The sequence below is a fragment of the Malaclemys terrapin genome, chromosome 3, assembly GCF_027887155.1.
Source record: "Malaclemys terrapin pileata isolate rMalTer1 chromosome 3, rMalTer1.hap1, whole genome shotgun sequence".
Classification (NCBI taxonomy): Eukaryota; Metazoa; Chordata; order Testudines; family Emydidae; genus Malaclemys; species Malaclemys terrapin.
In genome coordinates, this window is record NC_071507.1 from 102,637,952 (window position 1) to 102,665,481 (window position 27,530).

General features: G+C 41.3%; 1 protein-coding gene across 1 annotated transcript in view; it reads right to left on the minus strand.

Annotated features, from left to right (window-relative positions):
- The window catches only part of VTA1 (vesicle trafficking 1), a 77,270-nt gene that overhangs the window by 35,514 nt on the left and 14,226 nt on the right, over positions 1-27,530 (minus strand). The window contains exons 2-3 of the mRNA XM_054023251.1: positions 11,314-11,408; positions 2,717-2,844 (exon numbers count right to left, since the gene is read on the minus strand). Coding sequence (XP_053879226.1) covers positions 2,717-2,844; positions 11,314-11,408 — 223 coding nt within the window. The remainder of the gene's footprint in view (positions 1-2,716; positions 2,845-11,313; positions 11,409-27,530) is intronic.

Sequence of the window (27,530 nt, forward strand, 5' to 3'; positions counted from 1 at the left end):
AGGTTTTAAAAATAAGCATTTTTAGGCCTAAAAATTTCTAAAAGTAGATTTGTCAATTCATATCTTTGTTACAATTTTTCATTGAAGTCAGGTGCACATTCATTTTTTTCAATGAGTTTAATATGGATAGTCCTACATAAATATTATTTTAATAATAAAGTCTTAAAACAATAACACAGACAAACTGAATAAGAAACTATTTGACATGTAGTACCATAGCAATATTAAGAATTTTGCTTATTATTGGTGCTTAAAAAATGAGAAGGAGATACTATAAACTTAAAAATTATATGATGTAACCCCTCCACTCAAAATTTCTAATCTTTGCTACTAACACCACATGATTAAAAGAATTGTCCTTATTATTTGAGCTTTGATGTTTCTTTCAGATTGGACAATGAAAAATAATTAAATCAGTTTCACTTTTGTTTATAGTCAAAGTCACTAACCTTAACTTTGTCATAACACTGTATTATCAAACACCACAGGGAAATGTTTATTTGTTAAAAAAAACAACTGTCACTGAAATTTAAAATAAATGAACATATTTTAAAAAACTTTTTCCACAATATTTGGATCTAGGGGTCAATTTAAATTGATAATGCCCCTTTAACTATAAGGCAAAATACAGATTTTTTTCAAAACTGATCTGAAGTTTTGCTCTGCAGATGCCAATTTGTAAGACATTCTAATGTATTTTCATAAAAATAATTAGCCATTATTATTTTCTAGTAATACCATAAATCAAACCACATTACTGTGACCTTAGTGATGTGTCATCATCAATATTTTAGTAGTACAGCAGTAGAAATACCTTTGTCGTGTTTCATGATGATGATTCAGTACTGGTCTCAAGAGTCTCTCTTCTTAGGTCAACATAAGGCTGTTTTCAAAATGAGGTGCATAATTTGCCAATAAAATAAAGCATTATATACTGAAAGCCATTCACAGAATCATAGAATATCAGGGTTGGAAGGGACCTCAGGACGTCATCTAGTCCAACCCCTTGCTCAAAGCAGGACCAATTCCCAACTAAATCATCCCAGCCAGGGCTTTGTCAAGCCTGACCTTAAAAAGGCTAATGTAGTGCCCATCTTTAAAAAAGGGAAGGAGGATCCAGGGAACTACAGGCCAGTCAGCCTCACCTCAGTCCCTGGAAAAATCATGGAGCAGGTCCTCAAGGAATCAATTAGGAAATACTTAGAGGAGAGGAAAGTGATCAGGAACAGTCAGCATGGATTCACCAAGGGAAAGTTGTGCCTGACTAACCTAATTGCCTTCTATGAGATAACTGGCTCTGTGGATGAGGGGAAAGCAGTGGATGTGTTATTCCTTGACTTTAGCAAAGCTTTTGATTCGGTCTCCCACAGTATTCTTGCCGCCAAGGTAAAGAAGTATGGACTGGATGAATGGATTGTAAGGTGGATAGAAAGCTGGCTAGATCGTCGGGCTCAACGGGTAGTGATCAATGGCTCCATGTCTAGTTGGCAGCCGGTTTCAAGCGGAGTGCCCCAAGGGTCGGTCCTGGAGCCGGTTTTGTTTAATATCTTTATTAATGATCTGGAGGATGGTGTGGACTGCACTCTCAGCAAGTTTGCAGAGGACACTAAACTGGGAGGTGTGGTAGATACACTGGAGGGTAGGGATCGGATACAGAGGGACCTAGACAAATTAGAGGATTGGGCCAAAAAAAAACCTGATGAGGTTCAACAAGGACAAGTGCAGAGTCCTGCACTTAGGACTGAAGAATCCTATGCACTGCTACAGACTAGGGACCAAATGGCGAGGTAACAGTTCTGCAGAAAAGGACCTAGGGGTCACAGTGGATGAGAAGCTGAATATGAGTCAACAGTGTGCTCTTGTTGCCAAGAAGGCTAATGGCATTTTGGGCTGTATAAGTAGGGGCATTGCCAGCAGATTGAGGAACGTGATCGTTCCCCTTTATTCAACATTGGTAATGCCTCATCTGGAGTACTGTTCCCAGTTTTGGGCCCCACACTACAAGAAGGATGTGGAAAAATTGGAAAGAGTCCAGTGGAGGGCAACAAAAATGATTAGGGGTCTGGAGCACATGACTTATGAGGAGAGGGTGAGGGCACTGGGATTGTTTAGTCTCCAGAAGAGAAGAATGAGGAGGGATTTGATAGCTGCTTTCAACTACCTGAAGGGGGGTTCCAAAGAGGATGGAGCTCAGCTGTTCTCAGTGGTGACAGATGACAGAACAAGTAGCAATGGTCTCAAGTTGCACTGGGGGAGGTCCAGGTTGGATATTAGGAAACACTATTTCACCTTGGAGGTTTTTAAGGCCCGGCTTGACAAAGCCCTGGCTGGGATGATTTAGTTGGGAATTGGTCCTGCTTTGAGCAGGAGGTTGGACTAGATGACCTCCTGAGGTCTCTTCCAACCCTGATATTCTATGATTCCAAAAACCTCTAAGGAAGGAGATTCCACCACCTCCCTAGGTAACCCATTCCAGTGCTTCACCACTCTCAGAGATGCTTAGCCATTTTATAATGGTAGCTTTAAGGGGTAGTGACGAACGGGTTTAAAAAAATCACCAAGAGCAATGAGCAGATGACAACCCAATGTTTTTCCATAAATCAGGAAAGAACGACAGAGTTTGGATATTTGAATTTCTGGACTCTAGATTTATTACTTAGATTAGGTAATGAAGACAAAAGATACTTTCAGCCATTTGCTTTCATTCTTCACTTACTTGTGAAATCGCCCAGCTCTATCTTCATTGTCTGCATATAGAAACATTTTCAAAGCATAATTCTCCACATGGGCACAGCCAACTATTTCCTGAGTAATAGCTTCATTATCACCCAGCTGCTTTTTCATCTGAAGCAAGTTAAAAATACATATCTGATTACTGACTAGCTCCCAGCAATTGAATTTCAAGGACATAGGATCAGTTTGCTAATTCAAAACAATCCAGATGCAATTAAACACAGAGACATGATTAATAACTTCACTTCAGTTTCTTATATTATGACAGAGCGCAGCCTTTTGGGGAGAAAATATTATGAACTAATAGCTCTGAACTATGTGTATTAACATAGAAGCATTCTTCACAATCGTCTTTAGAAATATTGAAAGAAATATGCACACATGTTGCTGGGAAGCAATATACAAAGTACATCATTTTTTCCACTATCTGAAAGACCATGCGTTCTGAACTCTGAGTAAGGATTGAACACTACCCAATTCATAATGTGTGTTTCATAGAGTCACACTGTAGATCAGTGTGACTATATATTTTTTATGTCTTACAAAACATTTCTGTGCTGCACATTATAGTATTTAATAAAAATTCCGATCTAATGAAAAGGAAGTCCCAGCTCTAACCTGACTGCTCTAATGACCTAAATATTTACTGGAATGCTCAGTCTAAGCTGTGAACTGCAATTCAAAGACCTCTTTTCAAAGTTGTTACAGAGTACAAGAAGCCTCAGGTTTCCTAATAAAATCCGTAAAGTAAATAACACTGGTACAGTTACAACAGGTGGATGTAGGGCTCCTGAATAGACTTACTGTTTGCATTTAAAGAAATCTCAGTTTATCTTTACAGAACAAAAAATAGGAATACTACACATAGTACAAACATACAACTTCAATACTGCCAAAAATTGTAAAGGCAACTTTGAATGGTAGTCTATTTTTTTTTTCAAAGGGCGCACATGAATAAAGTTTAATTTTACAGGCTAGACATCTATATTAGGAACACCTACAGCAATGTAAAAAGCACACAAAATACCCCAAAATAGCCCCTCGAGAGTTTTAGACCTGAAACGTAAACACTATTGCAAATAGTTATTTTTCTTTACAAAAGTAAATTAAACATGATTACATCACAAAACAACTGGTATTTGAGAAAGCTTAATTTTCTTCCCAGTGAATTATCATTATTTGTAAGTAATTTTGTCAGACTTATATTTGACCTAAAATATGCGAACTTGTAGTCACTGCTTTTATTTATTGAAGATGAACTCTGTCATTTCATGCAGATTTCCTTAGCCAAGATTTTACATATAATGGGTTAGTTTTAATAAAGGTACTCCAATATAAAGGAATAGATATTCAAAGGCTCAAATAGCACACAGGTGCCTAACTCTCATTGAAAGTCAATGGGAATTAGGTATCTAAAGCTGTGCCTTTGAAATTCTTCCCCAGAGAGCACTGTAGTGCTGAGGTTGAACATTATGTACTAAATTATAGTTTATAATTCAAACCTCAAAGCATGCACAATGGATTTACTTTGCCAGAACCATGTAAGATAATACAATTATCTAATGCAAAGACATACCCACACAAAATATGTAAAGTATTTTATAATGCAGTAACAAATATACAGTATTAAATAATAATTAATCATGATAATTTACAAAATAATGATACTCACTGTTGGCGAGTATCTGAGTGTCTGCTGCTGGGACAGTTGGTCAGTTTGACCGTGTGCTTGATTGCTTGCTTGTTTGTTTGAAAAGTGTGAATTGGGAGTGCTTTGTTCCAGGTGGGCCTTGAGTGGGCCTGACTGGTATATAAGGGCAGTCAACAGCGAACCAGCTGAGCGGTGAACAGCAGAGGCTAACAGCGGGAGTTTGCCTGGGAGTTCACCCGGGGAGAGCGCACTCAGGCTTTCATCTGCAGGTTTCTCTGAGTAGTTCCTGCAACAGTTGAGGAAGTTCTTAAGAGGACGGTGATATGGAAGGTGAGCGATCAGCTGTTGTAACCTTCACAGGTTGTGCCATGTTTGTCTTTCTTCCACAGGACAGAAGCGACTTTGTCTGTACAAAGTGCAAGCTGGTCTCCATATTGGAAGAGAAGGTTTGAGGGCTGGAGAAACAAGTATCGACTCTGCGTTGCGTAAGGGAAAATGAAGATTTCCTGGACAGATGTCAGGAGATGCTTCTACGGCCATAATGTTCTGAAGATTCAGAGCAGGCGCAGCAGGGACACAAGGATGGTGAAGAGGTTTGGCAGCATGTGACCTCCAGAAGGAGAAAGAGGAGCATCCATGCACCAGCAATGTAGAGCAATCGTTTCCATGTTCTCTCTACAGGTACTAATGCGGAGAGTGGACTAGATGGCCCATCTGAGGGAAGGGAGCAGAAGGAGACTCCACCGATTGGAAGACAAAAGATGCACTGTCCTAGGGATGGGGGTTCCATAACCACCACTCCCAAGAGGAGGAGGAGGGTGGCAGTGGTTGGGGACTCCCTCCTCAGGGGGACTGAGTCATCTATCTGCCGCCCCGACCGAGAAAACCGAGAGGTCTGCTGCTTGCCAGGAGCTAGGATACACGATGTGACAGAGAGACTGCCGAGACTCATCAAGTCCTCGGATCGCTACCCCTTCTTGCTTCTCCACGTGGGCACCAATGATACTGCCAAGATTGACTTTGAGCAGATCACTGCAGACTACGTGGCTCTGGGAAGAAGGATAAAGGAGTTTGAGGCGCAAGTGGTGTTCTCGTCCATCCTCCCTGTGCAAGGAAAAGGCCGGGGTAGAGACCGTCGAATCGTGGAAATCAACGAATGGCTACGCAGGTGGTGTCGGAGAGAAGGCTTTGGATTCTTCGACCATGGGATGGTGTTCCAAGAAGGAGGAGTGCTAGGCAGAGACGGGCTCCACCTAACGAAGAGAGGGAAGAGCATCTTCGCCAGCAGGCTGGCTAACCTAGTGAGGAGGGCTTTAAACTAGGTTCACCGGGGGAAGGAGACCAAAGCCCTGAGGTAAGTGGGGAAATGGGATCCTGGGAGGAAGCACAAGCAGGAGAGTGCAAGAGGGGAGGACTCCTGTCTCATGCTGAGAAAGAGGGACGATCGATGAGTTATCTTAAGTGCCTATACACAAATGCAAGAAGCCTGGGAAACAAGCAGGGAGAACTGGAAGTCCTGGCTCAGTCAGGGAACTATGATGCAATTGGAACAACAGAGACTTGGTGGGATAACTCACATGACTGGAGTACTGTCATGGATGGATATAAACTGTTCAGGAAGGACAGGCAGGGCAGAAAAGGTGGGGGAGTTGCGTTGTATGTAAGAGAGGAGTATGACTGCTCAGAGCTCCGGTATGAAACTGCAGAAAAACCTGAGAGTCTCTGGATAAAGTTGAGAAGTGTGAGCAACAAGGGTGATGTCGTGGTTGGAGTCTGCTATAGACCACCAGACCAGGGGAGATGAGGTGGACGAGGCTTTCTTCTGGCAACTAGCAGAAGTTGCTAGATCGCAGGCCCTGGTTCTCATGGGAGACTTTAATCACCCTGATATCTGCTGGGAGAGCAATACAGCGGTGCACGGACAATCCAGGAAGTTTTTGGAAAGTGTAGGGGACAATTTCCTGGTGCAAGTGCTGGAGGAACCAACTAGGGGCAGAGCTTTTCTTGACCTGCTGCTCACAAACAGGGAAGAATTAGTAGGGGAAGCAAAAGTGGATGGGAACTTGGGAGGCAGTGACCATGAGATGGTCAAGTTCAGGATCCTGACAAGGAAGAAAGGAGAGCAGCAGAATACGGACCCTGGACTTCAGAAAAGCAGACTGACTCCCTCAGGGAACAGATGGGCAGGATCCCCTGGGAGAATAACATGAAGGGCAAAGGGGTCCAGGAGAGCTGGCTGTATTTTAAAGAATCCTTATTGAGGTTGCAGGAACAAACCATCCCGATGTGTAGAAAGAATAGTAAATATGGCAGGCAACCAGCTTGGCTAAACAGTGAAATCCTTGCTGATCTTAAACGCAAAAAAGAAGCTTACAAGAAGTGGAAGATTGGACAAATGACCAGGGAGGAGTATAAAAATATTGCTCAGGCATGCAGGAGTGAAATCAGGAAGGCCAAATCGCACTTGGAGTTGCAGTTAGCAAGAGATGTTAAGAGTAACAAGAAGGGTTTCTTCAGGTATGTTAGCAACAAGAAGAAAGTCAAGGAAAGTGTGGGCCCCTTACTGAATGAGGGAGGCAACCTAGTGACTGAGGATGTGGAAAAAGCTAATGTACTCAATGATTTTTTTGCCTCTGTCTTCACGAACAAGGTCAGCTCCCAGATTGCTGCACTGGGCAGTACAGCATGGGGAGAAGGTGACCAGCCCTCTGTGGAGAAAGAAGTGGTTCGGGACTATTTAGAAAAACTGGACATGCACAAGTCCATGGGGCCGGATGCGCTGCATCCGAAGGTGCTAAAGGAGTTGGCGGGTGAGATTGCAGAGCCATTAGCCATTATTTTTGAAAACTCATGGCGATCGGGGGAGGTCCCAGATGACTGGAAAAAGGCTAATGTAGTGCCCATCTTTAAAAAATGGAAGGAGGAGGATCCGGGGAACTACAGCCCAGTCAGCCTCACCTCAGTCCCTGGAAAAATCATGGAGCAGGTCCTCAAGGAATCAATTAGGAAACATTTAGAGGAGAGGAAAGTGATCAGGAACAGTCAGCATGGATTCACCAAGGGGAAGTCATGCCTGACTAACCTAATTGCCTTCTATGATGAGATAACTGGCTCTGTGGATGAGGGGAAAGCAGTGGATGTGTTATTCCTTGACTTTAGCAAAGCTTTTGATACCGTCTCCCACAGTATTCTTGCCGCCAAGTTAAAGAAGTATGGACTGGATGAATGGACTGTAAGGTGGATAGAAAGCTGGCTAGATCGTCGGGCTCAACGGGTAGTGATCAATGGCTCCATGTCTAGTTGGCAGCTGGTTTCAAGCGGAGTGCCCCAAGGGTCGGTCCTGGAGCCGGTTTTGTTTAATATCTTTATTAATGATCTGGAGGATGGTGTGGACTGCACCCTCAGCAAGTTTGCAGATGACACTAAACTAGGAGGCGTGGTAGATACACTAGAGGGTAGGGATCGGATACAGAGGGACCTAGACAAATTAGAGGATTGGGCCAAAAAAAACCTGATGAGGTTCAACAAGGACAAGTGCAGAGTCCTGCACTTAGGACGGAAGAATCCCATGCACTGCTACAGACTAGGGACCGAATGGCTAGGTAGCAGTTCTGTAGAAAAGGACCTAGGGGTCACAGTGGACGAGAAGCTGGATATGAGTCAACAGTGTGCTCTTGTTGCCAAGAAGGCTAACGGCATTTTGGGCTGTATAAGTAGGGGCATTGCCAGCAGATCGAGGAACGTGATCGTTCCCCTTTATTCGACATTGGTGAGGCCTCATCTGGAGTACTGTGTCCAGTTTTGGGCCCCACACTACAAAACGGATGTGGAAAAATTGGAAAGAGTCCAGTGGAGGGCAACAAAAATGATTAGGGGTCTGGAGCACATGACTTATGAGGAGAGGCTGAGGAAACTGGGATTGTTTAGTCTCCAGAAGAGAAAAATGAGGGGGGATTTGATAGCAGCCTTCAACTACCTGAAGGGGGGTTCCAAAGAGGATGGAGCTCGGCTGTTCTCAGTGGTGGCAGATGACAGAACAAGGAGCAATGGTCTCAAGTTGCAGTGGGGGAGGTCCAGGTTAGATATTAGGAAAAACTATTTCACTAGGAGGGTGATGAAGCACTGGAATGCGTTACCTAGGGAGGTGGTGTAGTCTCCTTCCTTGGAGGTTTTTAAGGCCCGGCTTGACAAAGTCCTTGCTGGGATGATTTAGTTGGGAATTGGTCCTGCTTTGAGCAGGGGGTTGGACTAGATGACCTCTTGAGGTCCCTTCCAACCCTGATATTCTATGATTCTATGATCTTCATAACAAATTTTGTTCCTGGTAATTTCCAGACAGCTCAGTTATTTTATTCTTTAAGCCATGTTACTTTTACAGTTATACAGCATCTACATTTGACTAAGCATGATAACCGTTTGTACCTCACCACCCGTGACAAAGTCTGACCTACCACATCCACAAAAGTTCAAAAAGCCCTGAGAAATATTTAAGCCAAGACCAGAAAGACATTTTTGTGCGTCTGCTGGCTAGTGAAAAACAACTATGCCTGTTAACAAATCATCAACGCCTCCTTCAGAGAAACTAAAATGCCAAATTACCTAAAAATGCTAGCCTGTGCAAATATTTAAAAAAAAAAAAATCTGATGCTTAAGAACCTTCCACATATAGTTCTGTCTCCAGCCTCCCATTCCTAGGCAAAAGAGAGAAAAGGGCAACAATTAACTAACAAAAAGTGACATGTGCAACCATCCTCGATTCTCCACAACTGAGCTTCAGACAGGGGCACACCATGGAGACAACCACAGTAGCAACTAACACATGACACTTCTTATGGCAATGGGTAGAGGCCACATCTCATTGCTCAAATTATCTGACCTTTTTTCAGATATGAACCAAAAGGTGCTATTGGACTACCACAGGGGTCGTCAACGTTTGGCACGTGGCTCGCCAGGGTAAGCACCCTAGCGGGCCGGGCCAGTTTATTTACCTGCTGACGCGGCAGGTTCGGCCAATTGCAGCCCCCACTGGCCACGGTTCGCCCTCCCGGGCCAATGGGGGTGGCGGGAAGCCGTGGCCAGCATATCCCTCGCCCGCGCTGCTTCCTGCCGCCCCCATTGGCCCGGGATGGCGAACCGCGGCCAGTGCGGGCCGCAATCGGCCGAACCTGCCGCGTCAGCAGGTAAATAAACTGGCCCGGCCCGCTAGGGTGCTTACCCTGGCAAGCCGCGTGCCAAACGTTGACGACCCCTGGACTACCTACATAACACAGCTGAAGTAGATGGTGTAGTACTACTGCTCCAAACATTCATTTCCAAGAGGATTCAGAGAGTGGTGATGGGAAATTGCTCTTCTCCAAGACAAAAAAGTTATTTCATCTCCCCATTTTTCTCCATAAGACCATTTGAAGATGTGGCAAGATACAACAGGCTCCAATGCCAACATGTCAATGACACTTTCCTATATATAGCATTTTTGAAAGATAAAAGCTGAGCAAGAATGTCAATGCAAACAAGACAGGAGTTACTGAATTAATAGCTAGCTCAGACTGAACGTAGACAAGACTGAGGCAGTGCTGGTAAGAAAAATGCTTTGAAGAACTAGCTGGTACATTGTCCTTGGCTTCATATTCAAACAGCATAATGCTTTGTGAATCTATTTAACACATCCCTAAGCTAAGGCATCAGATAGTATCAATGGTATCTATATAAATATATATATATATTTTAATACCATTGATACATATATATCCTCCTTCCACTGCAGTTTGCTAGTAAACTTTACTATTTACTCCCAGATGAGGCTCTGGCTACAGTGATCCATGCATTAGTCACCTCCAGACTCAATTATCACAATTCACTCTATTCTAGGATAGAACATGAACACAATGCAGATACTCCATCTTGCGCTGCCTCTCTGCAGAGTGGGACAGACTTCCATCAACACTTCACTTCTGTGTTCCCTCCATTGCTTAGTCCATTTTCATTACATGTTCAAAGATCTGTTAGACATCAGAATAGCCCAAAGAACGACCACTTTGAGGACACATTGCACTAACTGGCATGATGGTGATAAAAAAATAATTTTCCAAGCATAGCTTTTCTTCACCAGGGAGGAGAGAAAGGAAGACAACTCCATGAAGGGCAACAGGAATTTTACATTAGAAGTTATTAGGTGGCATTCAGTTTCTATAACTTTATTGATGTATTCAACCATGCATTTCCTTTTTCAATTTACTCCTCTTCAGTTTAAGATACCTTTTCCTTTTGCACAGCATTGTTCCTTGCTTCTCAGAGGCTCAGATGATTATTTACATAATAAGTGAGTAAGATTAAGGTTGCCACATTATGAATTCTTGACTGATCGAGTTCAGAAATTATGACAGATCTTAACATTTTAGATTGTTATGTTAGTTGATCTTACCAGAATGGGAAGAGATTTATTCCTTCTAGCAAGACATTTGGGGTAAGATTTTCAAAAGCAGTCAGCATTGGGTTAACCACAGCCACTGATGTTAATGGTAAAACTCTCATTGACTTCAGTGGGAGAAAAGATAGGCCATGAATGAGCACTTTTGAAAATCCTACCCTTAGGTCATCTAATTTCTCAGTAGAGTTTAAATAAAGTATCATTGTAATATGTTTACTTCACGTGGAATTTTATTGTAAACATTTTGTTTGTATTAGATTTCAGTTAGGTTTGTGTAAATATATGTAGACCCTTTCCCCCTTTTCAATCCTTGTGTCACCTAATTTAAAAACAATACATTACAACAATTAAACAGTATGCTTGCACCTATAGGTTTGTATCATTAATTAATGTTAAGGGAAAGGCAATTCCAATTGTTTAAAGATGAATTTTTTAAAAGTGAGGTAGTAGCAGATTCTGTAATAGTATAGCAAAAAAAAAAAAAAAAACTCCAACTACTTACCGTTTCCAACTGATCCATTAGTTTGGATAAAAATTTGCGGCACTCTGGGGTTTTACTGTCAAGTTTCATCCCAGTCTGCATAGCATACAAACGGCCTTAAAAGGAGAGAAAATATTAAAAGTTCACTAATGAAGTAAGTGTGTGTGTGTGTGTCTGTCTCTCTCTCTCTCTCTGCCCCAAAACCAGATATTCTTTGAAACAATTTCATTTTCACATTGTAAAATCACAACTCTAACCCTATTGAGTGTTCCAGTACATTCGTTATTGCAGACTTCAGGCAAACTGGATTCTGCAAAGATTTATGCATGTGCTTCACTTTTTGCACTTAGTAATCAATTTATTTCAAGCAGTAAATTTTTGCAGATTGAGGCCTAAAATATAACTATAACGAAGCATTTGTAAATAAACACCATCTTATTTCACTTCCCTTAGGTATAAGAGTTTATCTGAATTAGAGTGATAATTAGAAGTTATAGATCCATTTCCCTCATTAAGAGGCTCCCTTTTTGAAAGAATAGCGTATGTCAGGAGCTGATCACAATGAACTAATAGGTTTAGAGTTTAAATTTCTCTTCTAATAGTTATTTTTTTAAATATCTTGATTTAATAGGATTAAATTTAAAGTTTGACAGGTGTAACCAACCTGTCCAATTTTAATATTTTTGGAATTTAAACAAGAATTTTCATTTTGTATTTTCAAAATGCAGATTCTCTATCCAAAGAAGTATTTTGAAGGTACTGACTACAGGCAAGTGAAGCACAGGGAGAGCTTAAGACATGGAAAAGAACTAAGAGTCATAACAAGAAACTTCAAATCCCAAATCTGCCATTCTTTCTCAGACCTCCCATCTGCCCAAAAACTTCTCTATTCTGATGTTTTATACTCACCTAGTCTCCTGCACGTCAAACTTTTTCTCCAGGGCTAACTATCTATTCTCCTTCCCCGATACCCTCTCCACTCCTTCCCTTTCTTGTCTTGTGTCTTTTCAGTTTGTCTAATCTGTTTTCAACTACAAGCTCTAATCATGCCATACTATGTTTTAAGCACAGTGTAAATTTATGGTTCTATATAAATGGTTAACTCAAATATAGAAAAGTGGGAAATCTTTTTGCCATACTGCTACATGATTACAATCTCAAGTTCATCACCATTTTCACATTACTCTACACATGATCAGTTTAACAATTTGACAAACTAACTTCTCAAAATATTACTTGGCTCCTTGCTAAAATGTCTTTATGTCATGTCGTAGGACGTATTTAATTACATTCACAATTTCTACTGACACTGTAATGACAGGTCAATTATTACAATAATTACAGGGCAAAGCTATAAGGCACACCATGTTTGTTTCAACTGAAGTAACAGAGAAACACAGTAACAGCGCTTTTTTGAGATGTTGTCAATGTTGCTCTCGTAGGGGCACATGTGCCTTACATGCATGAACTCACAGTTTTGTTAATAGCAGTCTGTCAGAGCTATGCATCCTTGTGCTCCTGTGTGAGGACTTAAAGGATGAAACAGTCCCAATTCTCCCTCCGTTCCTTTGCAATTTGAAGGGCATGGGAACTCAGGATGCCAAAAATGGGTATGGTGGGCGGTTCATGGGATTCGCAGACTACAACACCTCAAAGAACCACAGTTAGTGTATAGCAAGTAACTGTTCGCACTTCAAATATGCATCATTATAGATGCCACTGTAGATAACCTAATAGAATGGAGGGAATGACAAATAACAACTGCATCAGTTAAATAGAGACTGGAGTACTGCCCTCCCAATTTGGCATCCAATCTAGAAACATAATGCTTGGCAAACATGAGCAGGTCATTCCATGTAGGTGTCTTGCAGAGTTCAGATATCAGCACACTGCAGAAGAAGGCCCAGGATGTTGCTTGAGCTCTGGTTGAGTGAGCCGTAACATTTGAAAAGACAGGTGAAAGACAGATAACAGAAAGATACATGTTACCCATTTTGATAGCCTTTGCAATGGTACAGCCTGGTCTTTGTAGTGGCCAGCTATGGCTACAAATAGATGTAGGGTAATCTAGAACATCTGGTCCTGTTAATGTAATATTGAAGTGCTCTGAATACATCCTTTCACTTTCTGTGGAATATGAATTTAGAAAGAACACAGGTAAGTTAGCTGATTGGAACTCAGAAACCAACTTTAGAATTAATTTTGCATGAGGTCTCAGAACCCATCTTGTCTTTTCAGAATGAGGTATAAAGGGGTTCTGCTGTGAGTATCTGAAGCTTGCTCACTCTTTTGGCTGAGGTGACTGGCCACTAAAAAGATCATTCTGAGAGCAAGATGATGAAGGATGGCGCACACTAAGACGGGCTCAACAGGCAGATCCATTAGCCCGTGAAAGATGATGCTGAGGTCACCTTTTGGAATAGGTGCTCTGACTGGTGGGTAATTAGCATGCATTAGGCGCTTGAGAATTTAGATGCTGTCAGATGAGAGAAGAGACAGCATAACTATATCAGCAGATTATATGCGGATATTGCTGCCAGATGGACCCTGGTTGAGCCAAATAAAAAAAGTTCAGAATATTTTAACTGCAGCAAATAGACAAGAATCTTTAGGCACGTTTACACTGCAATTAAAAAAACGCAGCTGATTTATGCTCCTGAACTCAGGTTAAGGGGCTGCTTAATTGCATTGTAGACTTTCAGGCTTGGGCTGGAGCCTGGGCTCTAGGGCCCGCACGGTGGGAAGATCCTAGAGTTTGAGCCTGAACTTCTACACCGCAATTTAAACAGCTCCTTAGCCCAAGCCCAGTGTGTCTGAGTCACCTGACATGAGCCAGCCGCAGGTGTCTTTTGCAGTGCAGACATACACTTTGACACCGGATCTGCACTGGGTCTAGGCCATGTTGAGCAGGCCATATTAAGAATCTTTTCCATTTGGAGGAACTTTCTGCTCTGTGCCAGAATTTCCTGAATGCGTAAGGAGCAGTTCCTTTCCACGGTGCTCAGCCAATGTCCTACCAGTCAGGTGCAGTGACTTCAGGTCTGCATGGTATACCTGACCCTGATCTTGCAACAGCAGGTCTGGGCAATCTGGGAGCCTGATAGATGGTTATGTGAACATCTGTAACAGGTCCATCAGCCAAAAGTGCCTCATATAGTAGGGAGCTATGAGAATGAGAGTGACTTGGTCTTGTCTGGCTTTGGCAAATCACCCTGGGGGGTTAGTAGAAAGGCATATAGGAGGCCTTGACTCCTCTGCAGAAGGAAGGCAATGATCCGGGACGCATCCTCTCTATCAGGTCTATCAGCAGAGGCCCATGCTAATGGAATATCAACTTGGTGATGGATTTCTGCAGTGACCACTTGTAAATGGGGACAGGTTGCCTGCTTAGGAAGTTCGCCAAGATGCTGCTGGCTCCTGGGAGGTGCAGAGCTACCAGCGTTATGCCATACAGCTAGCACCAACTCCATAGCTTGACTTCCTCTGAAGATGTAGGAAAGAGCAGGAGCCCTCTTGCTTGTTTATGAAGTGCATTGCTGACATATTGTCTGTCAACATCATCACTTCCAAGTATCACAGGACAGAAAGAAGTGCTGCATACCAGTCTGATGGCTCTGAGCTCTAAGACTTTCACGTGCAGCTCCTTGTCTTCCAGTAACAGTGACCCTTGTATCGGTAGATGGTCCAGATGGGCTCCCAAAACTGCTCTGATATGTCCATGATAGATGGCCTTGAAGATGATAAGATCACAAAAGCTATCTTTTTGGACACTACCTGTTTTTCAGGGGTTAGATCAGTGGTCCCCAAACTTTTCAAGGTCGCACGTCCCCACCCCGGTATGCGCCCTCCCCGTCCCCACTAGGAGCTGGGGCCAGAAGCGGCGCCACGGCTCCCAGGGGTGGGGGAACACGGACTGGGGTAAGGAGGCCGAGGCTGGGAGGGAATGGAGCTGCATCCAGGGGCCAAGGCAGTGGGCAGGGCCCCAGATGGGGGACTAGGCTGGGGCCAGAGCCATGGCTGAGGCTGGGAATGGGGCCATGGTGGGGGCCAGCATCCGGGGCCATGGCTGGGTGCTGAGCCTGGAGGCCAGAGCAAAGCTGGGGGGAGGGGGGGAAACGGGGCTGGGTGGCGCTCCCTCTCCACCCCTCATAGGGGCTGGCCCGGGTCCCGTAGCCGCCCACCCAGCATTCCTCCACACCCACCACTGTGGGGCACACCCCACAGTTTGGGGACCATTGGGTTAGACTGACCTCTACCAGAATTGCAGCAATCTCAGGTGAATGCTATCAAGTTGCATCAATTACATACTCATAGACATATAGTCTAATAATATGAGTTGGTGCCACTGGGTGGTGTATGACTTCACCCTATTCAGTAATGACTGAAGTGAGAGGAATCTATCCTCTGGCAGATAAGCCCTTGCTGTTGGGGGATCTATCCTGGCTCCTATGAACTCTATCTGGGAAGGGATAAGAAACTATTTCTCACCATCCACCAGGAGGCCCGGTTGGGCAAACAGAGAGAGGGCACATTTGAGACTCAGAGCTTCCTGATGTTAGCTACCACTGATGAGCCCAGATAGACGTGAATGCCCTTTTTCTACAGGTGTGCTGCAACCACAATGAGGAATTTTGTAAAAGCTCTCAGTGCTGTGGACAGTATCTCGTACTGATAGTGATTTGGCCTCATCATACTGGGTGGATGGCAACGTGAAAATATGCATCCTGTAAGTCAAAAGCAACAAATCAATCCTGCGCCTGAAGTGATGGAATGATGGAGGCAAGCATTACCATTCTTTACTTTGAGGTGCTATATGTATTTGTTCAGTCTCCTCAGATCTAGGATAGGACAAAAATCCCCCTTCTCTTCAGAATAAGGACATATCAGGAATAGAAATCTCTTCCACTGTACTACCTCTTCTATAGCACCTAGACAAAGTAATGAAGCCACTACTGTTTGTAACAGGCTCTCATGAGAAGGATCCCAGAAGATGGATGGGGAAAGGCCGTGGGGTAGGGGGCAAAGAAAACAAAATAGATGTGGTAGCCATGGGACATCCAGCACTCATTTGCTGTATATCTAGCACTCCTCTGTCAGCTGTTATCTCTGACCAGACCCGATAGACGGCAGTGAGGTGATTTCCAAAGGTCAGCTCTGGGATGGTCTTGATGTGGCTCTCAACACCCTCATCAAATCTGCTGACTCTGGGAAGAATCATGGTGTGAGAGAGAGGAGGATGGGCATACCTCCTGAGGTTGCTTTCTGGGCAGGTATTCCAGTTGGCAACTGTGGGAATAAGCTTGTATTCTTTGCCTGTGAGGGGCTGATATGGGAAGGGCCTGAATTACATTACATTGGGATGTAGATCTCTAAAGAGCTCAGCACTGCCCTGGAATACTTGAGAGAATAGAGTACCTCTTCTGTCTGGTTGTTGAAGAACTCTATGCCCTCAAAACATAGGTCCTCTACTGTCACCTGGACTTCTTTTGGAACCCCAGACACCTATAACCAGGAGGCCCAGCACATTGTGAATGCTGTAGCCATGTGGTCAAATCAGACTGGTCTACTGTCAGTTGTAGCACTATTTTCACTACCATCTGTCCAGCTCTTCTCCACAGTCCTGCAGGAGCCTAGATAGGAAGAGGGTTACTCTTTCCCTCATCAGAAAACTGTATTTAGTGAACTGAGTCTGGTAGTTCATGATGTAGAATTGGAGCGAGGCTGATAAGTAAGCCTTTTGGTTGAAAAGGTCCAGTTCCTTGAAGACCTTATCTTTTGGAGTCCCCTTGTGAAATTAGTCATTCTCTGAACTGCAATATCACAAGAGATCCTGGTGTCAAATGCACATAAAAAGTTTGAAGACTAGGTGGAAAAGGATAATGCTTTTCTACTCTGCAGAAGGGGAAGCAAGGCTGGGGTATGCTACAGTCCCTTTGCTAGGGCCAATATGCTCTGATTGATTGGTAAGGCAATTCCTGTTGACAGAGACGAGCTAAGGATATCAAATAGCTTGTCGTGTTCTCTTGGTTTACCACTGGCTTGATGTGCAAGCCTGCAGCTATCTTCAACAGCACATTTTGGAAGATCCTAAAATCACTGATGGCCAGTGTCAGGGCCAAGTTTACTGCTTCATCCAGAGAAGAGGATGCCTTAGATGGGCAAGGCAATAGGAGATTTTCCTGAGCAACCTTTGCATCCTCACAAGGGGACTCCAGTGGTTCCAAATTGGGATGGTGAGTGACTGAGACCTCCTTCTCTTTTCTGACACATGTGATGGGGCTCCAGTTTGGACCTGTGGGAAATTAGACCTAGGAAAGCCAGTAAAGTCATGATGATAAATTGTATGGGTATTGGCCAGACAGTGGATGCCCTGTCCACTGCAGTCATGCACCAGAGCTTGGTAAAGGGCATTTCTGGAATTCACCCACGGTAATCTTCCAATCTAATGGGAGAGGGTTCCCTGCTCAAAGTCAGGACAAAGGAGTGGCTTGGCGATGGCACAGAGGAGTACATCTCTTGGAAAGGTGGTGTTAATGGGTGCATGTCTAGTTCTGGTGCCAGTTCTAGTGCTGAGACAAGGGGCAAAGGACAATTCTTTAAAGGTGTACCTTGGTACCTGAAAGGGCTCACTGATTGGGGTCAGTACCAGGGCAGGTCTCAGTGTCAACATCAGTGCCTGAACCATGGTCTCACAATCCTGCTTCTATCCCTTGATGTTAAGGAGGGTTTGGGGAGACTTGTCTTTGGAGGAATATTTTGACTCCTCCTTATGGGACAAGCTCTCTGTGGGTATGCTGCTCGGTGTCCGAAGTAGTCAAAATGGGTGCTGGATCTCTTTCCTTGGGAGTTGACACAGATGCGCTTGGTGCCAAGGCCGCTGATGCATAAGGTGCTGGGGATCTTGACACTGGTCCCAGTGGCATCCTTTTAGTATTCTTCTCCACACTGGAACTGGAGGTATGGGTGTCTGGTTACTTTGGCACTTGCTGCAGATAGTCACCTCAACTCCAGCTTGGAAGATGTCTCTTTCATGGATTTCTCCAAGAGATGTAATTTGAGCCCTGTATTTCCTGATTTTTGGGTGCAGGAGGGGAAAGAGTGCCAGCTTAAGCACTTGTCAGGGATATGTCCTTCCCTGAGGCAGAAAAGACATCTGCTGTGCATGGTGAGCAGGGTTTAAACCTGGTGGGTTAAGTGACCATTTTGCTGGTAGTTGGGATCCAGAGCCTCATCCCAGCAGGGGATTTCCTCTTGTTTTTTGGACCACCAAAAAAAAAAGTAATAAATTAAACAATGAGAGTGAACAGTCATTCCTTCAGAGTAACATTGGGTTTGAAGCTTGAGATACAGAGTGGACTGGACATGGTTCAGGTTCCATCTTGAAGTCAGGAACTGTAAAAGGGAACTGAGGGAAGGTCACAGGTCCTCGACATTTTCTGCTCTCATACTGGAGCACAAGGAAGCAAAGGGCACATGGGCTGCCCTGATGGATGTTGTCATTTGAAAGATTCCAAACCTGCATGAATGCAGCACATGCTCATGTACACTGGGATCCACTCCCATATTCAAAGATGAATTTAAAGGCGATCAGAAAAGAACCTAGACCCCTGTGGTCAGTGCAAATAGAATATTTTATTGTTAGCTTATTAAATTAATTTTATAAGTGCTCAGCCTCATGAATAGAGGTACTAAAAGTGTCAGTTCTGCATTAGGGCTTGTGGATGCTTATAAACACAGATCACTTTAGGAACAATGGATCCCTTTCCTTACTGTAAAAAAATCAAAGTAAAATGGGGTTCTCTCAGCCTGCATATTTTCTGACAAAGTCCCAATCATGTGGTTTATGGAAGAGATTCTAAGAAGTTACCCCTGAAATTACTGTACCTTCTGCAAAATAAGGTTTGAAATTATGCTCTATACCGGGGATGGCCAAACTTACTGGCTCTCTGAGCCTCATACGATAATCTTCAGAAGTTTGAGAGCCGGGCGTGTCTGCTGGGGCACAAGGCTTCCACCCTGCAGGAGGCACCTGACAAGGCTGAAGCCCCAAGCCCCAGCAGGCGTGCCGATGGGGCTAAAGCCCCACCGCCCTGACGCAGGCCAGAAGCCCTGAGCTCCCCGTCCACAGTCTGGTAGGTGGAGAATGGGGGGAGGGACATGGAGTGCTCCACAAGCTGCACTTTAACTGTAAAAGAGCCACATGTGGCTCGCGAGCCATGGTTTGGCCACCACTGCCCTATACTATATAAAAATTTAAAAAGCACAATCCACGATAGTTGATACAGAATCCATATTTTCCCCATTTTATTTTATTTTTCCACTTGGTTTATGTTATTTATCTATTTCACAGTAACAGGATAAAAACTCACAGGTTCTTTTCTCCGTTTTTTTTTTTTTTTTTTTTTTAACATGGAACGCAAACCAATAATTCTATGTTATGTTGGGGGGGGAGGGGGAGAGGAGAGATTTGGAGACTTTTTTACAAAGATATGCCCATACAATGGTTGAAACTAAAATGTAAATGGATCACTAGAGGTATGTGGAGTCATCTAACCATGATATTTCATTGCAAGAATAGAACATACTCAATTTATTATTATAAAATAAATATCACCATAAAATACATTTGTTAGTATTAACTGTACAGTAAATTGGAAACTGCCTCAACAACTCCAGTGAATTAATGTTGAAGTTACCAATCTGTCCCCCCTTCACATCATAATACATTAAATCCAATAAAATTGCCTGGAGGGGCAGGGTCAGTGGGTGTAACAAAGTGATTTTGCAACTGGCAGAGGGACTTGAGAGTGGTTGTGGTAGGGAACCCGCAACTCCCATTCTGAACGCAGATAAATCAGAGGGCATATTGAACTTGCTGTGTGAGTAAAAAAGGACTCCAAGCTTCCTTCAATGATTCTGAAGTAGAACAGAATCACTCTGGCTATCAGTGATTAGGTTTGAGCAGTGAGTCTCAACATTTGGTAAGTCTTTCCAAAGTTTAGGAAATGTACCTCACATGGGCCAAATACCACATTATTTCAAAACCAAATTTCTTCAAACCAGACAAAGTATGCACTCCTTATTCAGGATCATGCACTGGCCAAGTTTTAAAATGTTAAAATAAATCTGAGTTATTTAACCACAAAAAAGACAAACATTTTTTAGCAGATGAAAAATAAAATACTTTTGCCTTCTGACTCCTCCCTGTACACATTTGGATAATTTAAAAAATAGCCTAACAGCTGTATAATCAACAATGCAATAAACAAAAAACAAAAACAAAGTTCTAATTTTGAGACTAAATAGGAACTTCAGTCCAAAAGATATGTTTTGGGTAAAAGCTGTGAGCAACGGAAAATAAGAGTTTGGCAACTGAAAGAAACTCAGTAAGTTTAAAAGCAGATGGAATTTATCATATATACCCGCTTATCCTTATCCTCTCCCCTCCCCCCAAAAACCCACCTACATTAAGATATAGTTAAGTTTAAGAATATGTACCAGTAATTTTTTTTACCCTCCGAGGTGCTGCCATTATCCTAAAACCAAGCATTACAAATCCACAAAATTTAGAATTAAGGATACACTTAAAAGAAACCCAAACATATTAAAATAAGCACATGTAAAGCACCCAAACAACTTTAACTCTGCCCTGCAGTAAGGGCTCACCATATGATTATGATTATGGCATTTTAGTGTTTGTGGTCCCAGATACAATTAAATACATTTTTAAAACACACTAGATTCCCCCCCCCCTACTTTTTGCCCCCTGATAGCTGTGTTATAGGAACACAGAAATTGCCATACTGGATCAGATCCACAAACAATCTAGTCCAGTGATTTCTGATGATGGCCAGCATCAGAGGCTTCAGAGGAGCTTGCAAGAAACACTGCATTAGGCAGATGCAGAATAACCTACCTCCCACATTAGGTCTCATTCTAATTTTTAATAGTTAGAGTTTGGCATAAAACCTGGTAGCATGAGGTTTAATATCGCCTCTAAAATGTGTTGTATTAACTATAAAAACTCTGGATATTCTTGTTATGCATATAAATATCTAAGCTCTTTTTGAATTCTATTAAATTTTTGGACTCAACAACATCAGCGATGATCTAATTCAGATTTATGCAAAAAATATTTCTTGGTTTTCACTTCTGAATTTGTTGCTTTTCAATTTGACTGTCCCCTTTCTCCTAAGACAGGGAGAAAACAGAAATGTCCCATCTACATCCTCTATTTCATTAATTGTTTTATATACTTTTTGGAAATCTCCTTTCTAAGGTAAACAAACCTAATCTTTTCAATCTCTCTTCATAGGAAAGTGTTTCCATGCCTCTAATCATTTTTGTGACCCATCTCTAGCCCTCCTCCCCCGCCCCCCTAGAAACACTCTGAAATATCCTTTTAAAGAAGGGATGACCAAAGTATTACAGTTGGGAGTAAGCCATAAGCATTATATTTTTCTCCATCCGGTTGCTTATGCAAACTAAGGTTCCAATCCCACAATGATATACACCGCTACCTCGATATAACACGAATTTGGATATAACGCTGTAGAGCAGTGCTCCAGGGGGTCGGGGAGGGGGAGCTGCGCACTCCGGTGGATAAAAGCAAGTTCGATATAATGCAGTTTCACCTATAACGCAGTAAGATTTTTTGGTTCCTGAGGACAGCGTTATATTGAGGTAGAGGTGTACTTAATTTTACTACAGTCCAAAAGTGAGGTTGAGCATGCAGATATCTACTCGTTGTGCAGAGATGCCCAATTCTTCTTCTTCTCAAGTCCAGGTTGTTCCTTTACTGAATTTTTTAACAGACACCTAATAACCAGAAGACAAAATTTATTAGGCCCTAAGCATTGCTAAGTAAGATAGGAGTTCTCAATGTTCAGGGGCAACTCCCAAGTGAGAAACCAAATCCCCACCTCTTCCCACCAGTTTGCTGAGAGAAACAAAACATTAATAAATCATCAGTGATATTTCCTCATTTCTTTTCTTAAAGAAAATAGACTGAATTGTTTACATTCTCTTAAACCCAGAAATTTTAGTTTCCATGATATTGCAAAAGCAATAGAACATATAGCTATGATACTTGCTAAGGTCACACACATTCTGTTTTGTCTGACCATGTTTGATTCCTAATAGCCTCATAGGGAGGCTAAGTTGCTTAATACCACACATAGCACAGAATGAGATCCTCTTTATGCTTTATATTAAAATTGTATTATTTCAGCCAAAGGTGACTCCTTTTAAAACAATGAGAACACTTTACACAAGAGCTTAACGGCTCAAGATGTCATTTTACATCAAGATGATTATGAAGCTCATTTTCCAATTACTTCTCTTCTGTTAAACTTGAAACAATGTATTTAGTGCTTGTCCCTAAAGGAACCAATAATACTCTGTAAACTGAAGAGCTAGGCTTAAAATGAAGGCACCCACTTGATGTTAACCTTTTGATCAAAAATATACACAGTGGAAAGAAAGCCAAGCAGTTGTAACTTCTGAAATAAAAGCCATAGTTAGTCATACATTCCAGCTGCAAGAACACACAAATTTCCAAAGTCTTAATTGGACCTGTTAGAAGAGCGCTTAGGTATTCTTTGTCAGAAAAAAAGTGACCTACAAATTTTCATTACTACTTGTGATACAGATGTGAGATATCTGAAGATGAACAAAAGATGCTGATTACTCACTTTTAATCTCACTTCTGTTTCAAGCAATTTGTTTAATGTATAATTACAAAACTATATTACCTTTGCTCTAATGTTCTTAAAATTAATGAAATATTTTAGCAGCTCAAATTTTGTCTACTCAAACAAAACTAAATCAACATGCAGAGACTGGGGTAGTGGAGAGGTAAGAAAGGTTTGTGGAGTAAGCTACTGCCACCATCATTTAATACCGCAAGAAGTACTTCCTAGTAATATATTATTGAAATCGATATAAATCTTTTTATACACAAAGATAGAAATATGTTTTACTAATCAATAACAGTTTGTTTCTATTTCTTTTCTTGACTTTTTTTTATTTTTTAAGACAGGACATTTATCTTCAAAGTCATAAAGACTTGGCAAGAAAAATGTTTTTCCAAGCAACTGAATATTTATGTTTCAATTTGTTGCCCTTAATCTTTGTTCAGTAAATACTAAGTGTGGGTGTGCTGGAAGGAATTATACAATGAGCTTTGACACAAACTGTTCTGCTTTTATTCATGTCACGCAATACTAGTTTATTCCTTCTTTTCCTAATGCACAGCACAATTTCTCCGTGAGTAGTTTGTCTTTAATTTGTGCATTGCACTCATTTCTATAACATAGTAAATTATTCCAGATTTCAGCCAGGATAACAGAAACTTTTTTTCTTTTTTAAATGAATTTATTACTAAATAAAAATAAAATAGCAGCAAATGAAGTTCTATCCACAGAATCGATATTATGGGTAGCCGCTAGCTTCTAATTCTGCCCCACCACATGCTTCTTTCTACTCTGGCCTAGAGGGATGATGAATTGTAATGACGAATAAGGAGTTCTCTCTCCAGGAGGGTACATTAAAAAAAATATATATTTTTTTAAATTGGATTCTTTAAAATTTAAATCTGACTTTTTATTTTATGTAAATTATAATGAGATTTTCTTTTTAAAAATAAACCTGTTTAAAATTAATTCTGAATTTAATAAAAATACTTTAAAGTCTGACATTATTATAATCTCTTAAAATATTTAATACATTTGTTGAATCTATGACTGTCACCATCAAAAATTTTGAGTTAAAGGATGCTTTTCTAAATAAATTAAAAATCCGAGGAAAAACATCTAATTTTGGAAATCAAGCTTTAAGAATATGGCATAACAGGTTATGTACTGTAGTAAGGGCTTGATGCTGTAGGGGACACTGGGACCTGGACTATGACTCCAGGAGACCCCCATCTTGTATCGCATCAGGATCATCCATTGAGCCCACCTCGGTCTCTTACTCCTATTTTATAGCTTGTCCCTGACAGGCTCGGTTCTCAAAATTATGACTATTTATGAGTCAACTCACCACAGAAGCTTACTCTCCAGTTAATGGAAGAGCACTAACCTGCCCAGTAATTACAAGCCCTTGCTTTGGATGGTTCTAGATACTTCAAGTAAATGGCCTTTCTTGGTCTCCTTGCATGCGTACACAGAATGAGATACAAACAAACTGAGAACCATTCATTTCTCATCTGCCTCCCTCTCTGTCTCTAAATAAATAAAATATTGCAGTGCAAAAGACATATGGGTTACATGAGTAGAAGTCTTCCATAGTTGTTAGTTTGTTTTTCTCCCCCAGGGTGAAGAATTGGGGAGGGGTGGATCCAGTTTATGGAACACGGGATAAGAAACAAAGTGTGCAAAAAAAAAAAAAAAAAAGGAGCAATATTGGTGTTCAAGCAGGACCCTGTGGGAAGAAGGAACAGTATTCTTCAGAGTGTTGCCTCTAGTATTGATTTCAACACCTATGAACCGGAGGAAAAAACTGCCTTGGCTGCAGGTCATAAAAAGACCCTACTCAGGAAGATTTTCAAGAAACTCCTCTATCACTGGATAAAACAGGAACGTATGCCAAATAGGTGCAAATCCTAACTGACAGAATGAAACACCAAAATGAAAAATACTCCTCAGAAATAAATGACCTGAAGATGATGATGTGAACATGCCTAAAAAATCTGAATCAACTGGTTAGTAAACTTATTTTTGCATCCTTCTTATGGATTGCCTACAAGGTCCTAGTATGCTAATAAATGATAATCTATGACAAGTTATTGTAATAAAATTGTGTTTTGGGTGGATTACTTACTTATGAATTTCAAAATGTTTGTATGCAAATATAATTGGCACATTAATTTGTTATAGGAATATTTATCAACTATATTATTACTGTGACTGCTGGACTTCTGAAAGGTTGCCGACCCTGACCTAGGATGTTTGATTATATTGAGCAATAAAAAATAATTTCAGAAGTGGTGTGCTGAGTCTTCATTTATTCACTCTAATTTAAGGTTTTGTGTGCCAGTAATACATTTTAACGTTTTTAGAAGGTCTCTTTCTCTAAGTCTATAATATATAACTAAACTACTGTTGTATGTAAAGTAAATAAAGTTTTTAAAATGTTTAAGAAGCTTCATTTAAAGTTAAATTAAAATGCAGAGCCCCCCGGACCGGTGGCCAGGACCCGGGCAGTGAGAGTGCCACTGAAAATCAGCTCATGTGCCGCCTTTGGCACGCGTGCCATAGGTTGCCTATCCCTGTCCTAGGTGAAGATTTCCTGTTTAAAAATAAAGTTCTATTAGACATTTATGAATTTTAACTTTTAAAACCATTTTTTTTTCAACTTGTTTGGTATGCTGCTAGAGATAAGGGTTTACATAGATTTAGATAATCCGTATATTTATTATCTTCCCTATAAAACTTGGTTTAAAATAAATGTTATTTAAAATGTTTTACAAACAGTTGCACTAGGAGGAATCTTGCATTTACAATCACTTTTTTTAAGCAGTGCACTGAGTAATATTCAGTGAGTGACTTCCTTTACCATTTTGTTTCAGGGTCCTTCTTAGACATAAGGGATTATGAATGTCCACCATCTGCAATGTGTACCACCAGCAGCACTGCAACTAAACAAATCAGACAGTAAGTTACCTGTATCCAAAAAAAAAAAAAAAAAGTACTGTCTTCATCATCCAGTAAAACCATGGATGAGTTGTAATGAGGACCAGCAAATTCCAGCAAGACTCCATAGATGAAAAGATTGCTCGGTTCATTTATGCAACAAATTCCCCCTTTTCATCTTGTTCAGAACAAAACATTTCATTGACATGGTTCAATCATTACGACCAGACTACACTCCACCCAGTAGAGCAGACACTGCTGGAAGTTTGCTGCATACAGTGTATGAGAAAGAAATTGAACAGCGCGCAAAAACCATTCATGGGAAATGCGTTAATCTGAGTCTTGATGGGTGAAGAAATGTACACAATGATCCTGTTGTATTTGTCTGATGACAGAAGATGTTCTATTTTACAGAAGTTCTAGCTCACAGAAACAACTGATACATCAGGAAATGACTGTATAGCAGAATACTAAAAAGAAGTAGCAGTAAAAGCTATAAAACTGTGAACAAAAATTAAAGTATCGAAGTGTAGCTTTACCACAGACAATGCTGCAAATGTAGCAAAGATAAGAAGAAATCTAGAAGATAATTGAGGGAACCTGAAACTTACAACATATAGGTGCAGAGCTCATCTGATACATATTTTAGCCAAAGACTTAAGTAAAACTCCAGGAATAAAGAACAATATTGTTGAAATTTAAAACTACTTCTGTAACAACCACTTTATTTCAGCTTCACTGGAGAGCAATAGGATCCAAACTATTTCTCCCCCAAGATGTACGACATAATTCAGTGGCTGAATGTTTTGAGCTATTTATTAAGAATTGGCCTATTCTGATAATTTATGAAGAAAATTGTGACAAAATAGATGGAGCTATCACAGACAAAGCAGTCAACATTGCACTAAAGAGAAATAGAGAAGATATGCTGAATACACTGAAACCTATTTCCATAGCCTTGAACAAACTGCAGAAAGATTGCTGCTGTACTGCTGATACTGTTGAAATTTGGAAAGGACACTAAAGAAAAAATACTCAACAATGATGTTAAATTGTAGGCAGGAAAGAAGCAGATAGGACAAGCACTTACTCCATCTCATTTTCTTGCCAACATTCTCAATCCAAAGTACCAGAGTAGATGCCTAACTGCTGAAGAAGATGCAGCTGCTATGACATGGGCATCTAATAGTCACCCTTCAAGTCATACCAACCATAATAAATTTCAGGGCTGGAGGTGAACCATTCAAGCAATATATGTTTGCTGATTATGTTTTAAAGAAAGTCACACCACTGAACTGGTAGAAGTCAGTAGCTAAGCACCTGGAACCATATCAAGCTGAAGTGCTAAACTGACTTCTGACAGCTGTAGCCTCTTTTGCAGGCATAGAAAAACTATTTTATTCATGTGGACTAATTCATTCGAAGTTGAGAAATCGATTGGGAATTGAAAATGCAGGAAAACTTGTCTCTCTCTTTCAGCCTATGCATAAAAACAAAGAGGGAGGGACTGAGATTTACTAATTTTAAAAGTCTGAAACACAGCCCAAGTAACTTAGGTTGTCTCATTTTCAACAGATTTAGGCAAGTAGGAACTTAAGCTCCAGT